The sequence below is a fragment of the Grammomys surdaster genome, unplaced genomic scaffold (genome assembly GCF_004785775.1).
Source record: "Grammomys surdaster isolate TR1022 unplaced genomic scaffold, NIH_TR_1.0 126121, whole genome shotgun sequence".
Classification (NCBI taxonomy): Eukaryota; Metazoa; Chordata; class Mammalia; order Rodentia; family Muridae; genus Grammomys; species Grammomys surdaster.
The window spans coordinates 1,029,764-1,038,181 of NW_021620929.1; the positions used below are offsets into that span (position 1 = coordinate 1,029,764).

The following is an 8,418-nucleotide window of genomic DNA, read 5'->3' on the forward strand; positions in this document are numbered from 1 at the left end:
ACTTGTGGCTGTAAAAGCTAGGGTACTTTACTTGTTGTTAAATGACAGCTAGCTATCAGGACTGTGGATATGTTAGGTTAAACACTGGAACACAACTCCTACTATACTTTGTCTAGGTGTATGACCAGGGTAGTTATTTCCGCTCTTCCATTTCTGCATCTGCAGAAAGAAATGGTTTTGCCGGCTTTCAGATAGTTGTGAACGTGTTTAAAGAGTGCAGCATTATTACATCTAATTCATTCTACGTACTGGATCTACTATTAGTAATGCTGACAATATTTAATATTGAGGAGAAAAATCTACGCATGCAAAAAAAGACTTAGTAGCAGTTTTTATTTTCTTCTTGTTATTTTATGAATTTGTAAAATGAATTGCTATTAACCAAGCAGAAGGTTACAAAGTTTTGAACAGAAGTTTGATTTGTAGGCAGGCTAGATAGATAGCTGAGAGGGTATAGGCATTTGCCACAGAGCTTGAGAAAAACGGGTTCGATCCATCACCTACATCACAAGAGAGACCAGTGTGCCACAAATTGTTCTCTGACCTCCACACAAGCGCTGTAGCTCGCCCCACCGCCCTTCCCTGCCACTCAAAAAGTAAAATTAATTTTGGCAAAACAATAACAAAAAGATTAATCCATTGTTAACCAAATTTCTCAGGTCATATTATTCAAGGTCATAGGAATGGAGTGCATGCCAAAACACAGGCTGCCAGGCATAGAAACAGAGCTGCTGGAATCACAGTCTTTGTAAGATAAACTCTTTCAATCAGCTCTGCGGGTGACCCTCACGCACTGTGGGGAGGTCTGATTTGGGAGGGCTGCAGTGACTGAGTAGGTTCTAAGCCTACAATTCCCATGCGGTCCGGCAAACTAGCGCGAGCGAGCCAATAGCCTACCGGGAGTTGTAGTTTCCAACGGCCAAACACAGGCTATAAGAACATGGGTGATGGCTCCAGGAAACCAACCGTCCCATAATGCAAAGGTGGTCGGTGACGCTATTAGACGAGCGCCAGCAGTGCGGCGAGTGGGGAGTGCCGTGGTCCCCGCCGCCTCCCAACCCGCCGCTTCCCACCCTGCCGCCTCCGTCGCCGCCGCCTCCGTGGGGCCCTCCGTGTCTGCGCAGCTCGGCCCGCGGCTCCCGGAGGAGCAGCGGAGCGCGGGGCCCGGCGCGGGCGCGGGGTGCGGCCATGGCGGACGGTGCGGGAGCAGGCGCGGCGGGCCAGGCCTCGGGACCGGCGGGGGGCTCCAGTGGGGCGGGCGGCCCCGTCAATCCTGCTTCGCTGCCTCCAGGAGACCCGCAGCTCATCGCTCTCATAGTGGAGCAGCTCAAGAGCCGTGGTCTGTTTGACAGCTTCCGCCGGGACTGCCTGGCCGACGTGGACACTAAGGTACCCGGGCCACGGGGGCTCGAGGGAGGCGGTCCACCTCGCAGCTTTGACGTGCCAGTGCTCGGAGTAAAACAAAAGGCACCTCGGGAGCCTGGCGGGGACGCGCTGCGCGGGGACAGTGCCGGCGTCTGAGTGGTGCACACCTGACACCTGAGCACTTACCAGCTGTGATTTTTAATTTTTCTTATTTTTGTTTTAGTCCAGTCGCTTTTCTGAACTTGGAGATTTTTTTTATGGCTTCACAAGTATACCCACTCCATACCCAAGAAACTTGTGTCTTACAACACTCGGGAAAGGCAGATACTTGAGAAGCTACACCCATTCCCTTGTTCACCACTAGGGAGGTGATTTTAAGCACCGCTGGATTGGACAACACCTTAATAGTTATTACCTTTTCCAAGCTGAATCATTAATAGGCTTGTATGAGGTCAAATTGGGATAAGCTGTAGAATCAGCATCTTATTTTGTTCCGTCTAACTAATTGAAATGGAGTGAATGGCTATGTTAGGCCAGTCTCTACGGTTTAAAAAAATGCTAATTCACCTCTCTTGGAAACTTTGGAATGTGTGTTACAGGGCAGGTATATAGTAGTGACCGGAACATTCCTTTTCCCTTTACAAAACTTGCTTGCCAAGATTAAGGTGATAGAGTTAGGAGCTTGTTTGCTGACTGACAGGGCTCACCAGGGTAGTGGTTGCTCCTCATGCTGTTGGCACTGTGAGTCACCCAAGCAAGCTGGTCCAGTAGGCCTCAGCTGAGGCTCAGCTGTCAGCTGCAGGCTGCCTGGGCCTGACCTATGGCTTTGATATGGGGTAAGGTGTGCCCTACATCTACACATCTTAGGCCACAGTCTGCACAGGTGGCCATCCTTCCTACTTCCATGTTCTCATAGAGGGACCAGAGCCAAGCAGACACCGACATGCCATTCAGCAAGGGTGGGGTGAAGAGGTGTTATCTGCCTCCATTTGGAGAGAATGAGGGCTCAGAACATTCCTTGTACACACTAGGTAATTTCCTAGGCTTGTTCTCAAGCTCTGAGAAAGAGGATTTAGAGTAAGTGCCTCAGGCTCCTTTGAGGGTCACAGCCTTGCCTGGAAACTCTTCACAGAGCTGCCTTGGCTGGAGCTGTAGTGAATCTCGCTGTGACCTTGGTGGCTGTTTCATTTGGAGGGGCTTTCCTCGGTGTGCTGATGTGAACATCCACTGTGAGTCAAGCAGACAGGAGTGTTTGCATTTTAGGGATGGAAATTATTACTGAGAGTTAGGTGACTTGTAAAAAGTCAGTGTTTGGCTTAGAACCCTTCCAGAAACAGCTTTCATCCATCCTTGGCTACATGGAGTCAGAGGCCACCTTTGTTTACTCTTCTAAGCCTGAAAGTCTGATGTCTAAATGACGACAGCATAACTAATAGGCTCTCCCCTGTGGATTATGTTGAAAAGTAGATTGACTTGGGGACTGGAGAGAGAGCTCAGAGGTTAAGATCGCTCTTCCAGAGGTCCTGAGTTCAATTCCCAGCAACCACATGGTGGCTCACAACCATCTGTAATAAGATATGGTGCCCTCTGCTGGCCTTCAGACAGACACACACTGTATACTTAATACACATAATAAATAAGTCCTTTTTTTTTTTTTTTTTTTTTTTTTAAGTAGAGTGACTTATATAGGCAATGCCCTGCACTGTGCCCAGCCACTGCAAGACAGGCACCCTGCTGGCTGTTGATTCATGGCTGCTGTACTGCAGGTGAACTCTGAGGTCAGGTGGGACTGTGTTTAAAGAAGATGTGTTTCTATGAAAAGCAGTTTCGTGAATGGCTCAAGGCCATGACATTGGCATACACACTAACATGGTCTCTTCTGAATGAATGTCTTAGCCAGCTTACCAGAACCTGAGGCAGAAGGTGGATAATTTTGTGTCAACACATCTGGACAAACAGGAATGGAATCCTGCAATGAACAAGAACCAGTTGCGAAATGGGCTGAGGCAGAGTGTGGTTCAGTAAGTAAAGAAACGGTGGAGTTCCCAGCATGAATGCCACACAGGCTGGCCGTAGTTCCTGGGGGTCCTGGTCTGTGGTGCTCTGTAGCCTTCTGCGGTCTTGTGCATCAGGGAGATGATGAGCAGAGCCCTGGAGTGCCTGCTGCTCACTCTCGGCCACTCCTAGGCGTGTGCACTCAGTGGTGACTCTGGAAGGTCTCCTGGATTGCCAGGCTTGCTCTTTGTTCTGTGAAGCTTTCAGTGTAATCTGAATTTGAGAGTGAGTTTTATACCAAGATACCAATGTAGGGTGTGGGAAGTGAGTTCTGTATGTTCTGTGACCACAGCTGCTAAAGTGTGGTGACAGTTCGCAGGGAGACGTCCTGTAAGGTGTTATCCTTTACAGAAATAAACTGAACCTTTGTTAGAAGGTCCAGTAGAGCAGTCACATGAGAGACCTCATTGTTACTGGCACAGTGGGGTGGGTCATGGATTCCAAGGTAATTTTTTTCTGCTCTGTCAGAATCCATTTTGGCTTTTAGCACCAGGGCTTATGTTTGGCACCTCCTAATCTACTTCTTAATCTTAGTGTTGAATAAAAGCTTATGAAACAGAACTCTGAAAATAGAAACATCAGGGAATTGTGGTGAGAAAAGCAAATGTTGGAGGACTGAGGTGTGACTGCATTTGCTAATAGTACAGAGGTGCATGCATTTGTGGCTGCCAAAGATATGTAGGGAGTTGAACTGGGAGAGCCAAAGCACAGGCTCTTAGTCGTTCTGGTGCATACCCTAAGAAACTCACGCAGTAAAGTTGTGCTGTATCCCCCAGAGGCCTTTATGATAGAGGTAGGTCCCCAGCGTTGTTGAGGTGGGAGCTGGCAGGAGGTGTTGAGATCATGAGGCCTTCACCCCTGTGGCACTGAATTAGTTCTTTGAGAATCAGTTGTTGAGTTTAGCCTAGTGTGATGCCATACTGCTGCCATCCCAGCACTCAGAGGCTGAGGCAGGAAGGTGAGGAGAACCAGACAGGTTTGGTTATGTAGTGAGTTCCAGACCAGAGACTAGCCTCAGCTATACAGTGAGACCTTCCTAGAGGAAAGAAAATAAAAGATCAGTGAGTTCAGCTGCTTTTCTTACTAAGCAGTGCATCTTAGCATGTATGTGGACACATCACATTGTATTACAGATAGGCATTGGGCAGACTCTAGGTGGCACTGTGCTGCTTGCACTTACTAGTCACTAGCATTATGAGCCGAGTACACCCCTTTACATTCCCCAGCCTCAGTTTTTTTGTTACAGTGACACCAAGAAAGCTGGGTTAATTCAGGTCATCCTCTACAGACTGGATACTGGTACCATTGTCCTAGTTTTGATACTGTAGTGTGTCATGCAAGGCACTAACACCAGAGGTGTAAGGATAGGATGTATGACCAGATGTTTCCTTGAAACTTTTGACTATACAGTGATTTTGAAATTTAAAAGATTTTAAAAATAGAAAAGGAGCTTTGCTGACAATGTAGTACTACTCATGTGGTTCATGGCCACTGAAACTGGAATCTTGTAAAGAAAATTACCACCCACGTAAAGTCCTCTGTGTATCAGGGGAGTATGGCGTCTAAAGCTGCCCATGCTATCTTCTTGGCCTGCGTAATATTGCTCCCTTTCTCTTGAGGGAGCTCTGATGACCTAGAGGTCTCAAAAAGCAGGGTCAGAAGCCACTCTTTACTGAATATTGCGTGTCCAATCTTTATGTATCTTAGCAGTCGTCACAAATCTCTGTTATCTGGGCCGTCTTAGAGTCTGCATTGTTGCTAGAAGCCACTTCTGCACTGGCTGCTGAGTATAAATGCTGAAGAAAATGGAGGCACAACAAAGCTTTGCTGCCTTTGACATTATCACTGCAGTTTTCACTCCACACCTGTGGCCAGGTCACTCTTGCCGTGTGTCATATGGGTTGGCCTGTGGGGCAGTCTGCTCTGATTTGTCTGGTTCCTTTGTACAAAGTTGGGGCTGCATCAGGGATAGTAGGTAGCAGTCAGCTCTGAATCCCTTCAGATCAGTGGCCTAAACCTTAGGGGAAGTGGATGTTTGCTGGGCTCTTGAAAGGCACTTGGGAGAATATTGGTGCAAAGGAGAACTCTCGAGAACTAAGTAACAGAGGTTTGTTTTGTCTCCACAGGTCAGGCATGTTGGAAGCAGGAGTGGACAGGATCATTTCTCAAGTGGTAGACCCTAAACTAAACCACATCTTCAGGCCACAGATAGAGCGAGCAATCCACGAGTTCCTGGCTGCCCAGAAAAAAGAAGCTGTGCCAGCTCCCCCTCCAGAACCTGAAAGCCAGGATCCTCCAGCACCATCCCAAGATGCTTCCTAAGGTTTGGTATAGCATTTGTCCTCTCTGCCTGTTGATATGTGAAATGGTTAGAAAAGGGGTAAGCCGTGATTAGAAGTTCGTACCCATTCAGAAGAATGAGCCATCCCACAGATGTCACCACTCATGTGCTCCCAAGTGTACTCTGTACTAGCAAAGCCAAGCATCCAAGTCAACAGAAGAAACCTCATCAGGAACCATTGTAGCAGCTGGTTTACACAGGGGACTCATGTGGAGGTCATCCTCTCTGAAATTGCTTACACGTGGCTCTGACACTGGATGACATTTGCAGTTTTCCTACGAAGTCAAGCAGCATTTCCAAGTGCTGTCTCAAGTGAGCTCTGCACACCCATGTTGCTTCTCAGTTACAGTGCAGCTCTGTTCCCTTTATCTCAGGCTTGGGATTTAATCTAACTTCAAGATTAGCTGGAGAGAGAGAGATGAATTCGGTCCTCATTCCCGTCAAGTCATGTGTTATATCAGAGATGGCGGGCAGGTAGAGGAAAGACATTGTGTGAGCAGCAGACCCTCCCTCACCTGTCTTCACCCCAGCCCGGGGAAAGTCCTGGCCCCTTGTTCTGCTGCTAGTGTTCTGTGCTTCTCCAAGACACTGTTATTAGTTAAGGAGGGAGGGAGGCAGTTGAGCAAGGCCTTAGAACATGGCTGTTCAGAGGAGGCAGTGCCAGTGGGGCTATCTTCTTGTGCCTCTTGGGCGAGGTCCTTGATCCATCATGGAGTGTAAAGCATTCATTTTAAATCTTCCTCATTTCATTGATAAGTTTTTTAGGAACATATAGTTATTAGATATAGACCCTAGTCAAAAGCATTTTGACATGATTGTCTTTTTTTTTTTTTTTTTTTTTTTTCAGAATATGCCCAGTACCTTTGGAAAGCTCTATTTAACGAAGAAGTGGATTCCTGTTTCATACGAATATAACTTTAGTCGACCATGTCATTACTGATGTCAAGATTTTGGCCTTGACTGCAGTGGTGTCCACATTGGATGGAGAGCAAGTTTGGCGGTGTGGGATAGTTACCCATACTTCCTCATGGATTGTGTCACCTTTGACCAGCCTGTCAAAGGGTATGACCCCAGTAGACACTACAGAGGTTTAAGCACTACAGTGACGTGGGCTGTCCTGAACGAACCTTTATACTTGAACAGCGACACTGCATGTGGATGTTAGCGCTTGTGCTCTGTGGTATGCAGAAGCCAGGCTGGAGGCTAGCTGGTCAGGACGGCCAGGGTCAGTGGGACCAGCTGTTGGATGGTGGGTTTTGATATTGTTGCTAGAGTTACAGACCAGAACGTGTGGCAGTTAGCATCGTAGCCTTAAGGTTGGGTGACCTTCCTGTGCTTGGGGGACTTAGTGGGTTCCTTTCCTTGTCAGAGGTAGTGTTGCAGCCCTGGAGTGAGTGAGGAAGCTGAGACTTGGGGTGCACGGAAAGCCCCACAGCTTCTGTCCGGCTGTCTCCCTGTCAGCAGGGGCGAGTCACTCTGGGTGAGGTGCCCAGTTCTCATGTTTGTGTTTTTAGAAAAAAACCTGCTAATAATTAGTGGATGTTTTATACAATAAAGTCGTTTGATGATCTTTCCCTAAAGCCTCAACTTAACCTCAGAGCCTTGTCAGTGGAGGGGACCCCCTTTCCTCTACCTGCTTGCCATCTCCCTATACCACACAGGATTTGGTGAGACTGAAGGACTGGTGGCTGCAACTTAGAAGCACCCTGAATCAGGGTGAATGGGGCAGGGGCAGGGGCAGGGGCAGGGGCAGGCATCGTCTTGACTGTTCTACCGCAGCTCAAGCTTGGATGAGTACCAGTGTCCCCTACATGTCTAAGGGTGAGCATGGGGATGGGGGTGGGTAGGTGTTCATTCCGAGGTCCAGGGAGCCCGAGGTTTGTATTTCTTTTCCTTTTCTGTTTCTAATGCATTAGTTATTAACCTAGGGTGGGGTGAATGAGAAGGTGACAGGTTGCCTGTGTGGAGTTCAGAAGACAGACTGCAGATATTGCAATCTTGGGTTCCATTGACTGAACTCAGGTCATCAAACCTGGTGGCAAACACCTTTCTCACTGGCTCCTGGGAGATGCTGGCCTGCATGTGGGAGAGGCTGCTCTTACCTGCGAGCCTAGTCATAGTTGAGTACACTGCTGACAGCTTGTCTGACTTGTTGGATTTGGGGTTTGAAGGTTTTGTGGTTACACCTGCTAAGCAGTTCTCTACAGCTGAACTTCACGCCCAGCCCAGCTCTAACAAGATTTAACCCAGTCGATTGTTTCTGCACTGAAGGAATGCTCCCCTCCCACCTCTGCCACAAATGCCCTCACTGAGGACTTGCTGCCTGCTAAGAACTCAGCCATGTTCGCAGCTCCCGCCCTCAGCAGAGATGGAAGTGACCTCAGAGGTGTGGTCTGGTTTTCCTGTCCAGGGTACAGTACCATGTCCATCCTCTGGAGTTAACTGCCATCCCAAACCTGGGCCCCATCAAACTGATCTGAATTCCGAAGCCTGAAAGGAAACAAAAAAGTGTAAACTGACCACATGCTTCACAAGAGGTGACCAGGGCATGGGTGGAAACTGGAAGCTTGTCTTTCCCTCCTGTCAGAATTCTCTTACTTTTGAAGGCTGAGTAGTATTCCATTTTGTGTGTATATTGCATTTTGAAAAGCCTGGCT

The 8,418-nt window shown here is 48.1% G+C and overlaps 1 protein-coding gene across 1 annotated transcript; it reads left to right on the forward strand.

Annotated features, from left to right (window-relative positions):
- The first annotated feature begins 920 nt into the window (after positions 1-920).
- Bod1 (biorientation of chromosomes in cell division 1) lies at positions 921-7,353 on the forward strand. Its single transcript, XM_028756489.1, has 4 exons — positions 921-1,389; positions 3,262-3,386; positions 5,547-5,743; positions 6,609-7,353. Exons 1-3 carry the CDS (start codon positions 976-978, stop codon positions 5,740-5,742), a joined length of 735 nt encoding a protein of 244 aa, XP_028612322.1. The 5' UTR covers positions 921-975; the 3' UTR covers position 5,743; positions 6,609-7,353.
- Positions 7,354-8,418: the final 1,065 nt, after the last annotated feature.

What these genes read in the sequence shown, in the direction of transcription:
- Bod1 (XM_028756489.1), top strand. Translation starts at nt 976, where the DNA reads ATGCAAAGGTGGTCGGTGACGCTATTAGACGAGCGCCAGCAGTGCGGC. An exon ending in TGGCCGACGTGGACACTAAG is followed by an intron (nt 1,390 to 3,261) that starts GTACCCGGGCCA and finishes TGAATGTCTTAG; the next exon opens with CCAGCTTACCAGAACCTGAG. An exon ending in CTGAGGCAGAGTGTGGTTCA is followed by an intron (nt 3,387 to 5,546) that starts GTAAGTAAAGAA and finishes TTGTCTCCACAG; the next exon opens with GTCAGGCATGTTGGAAGCAG.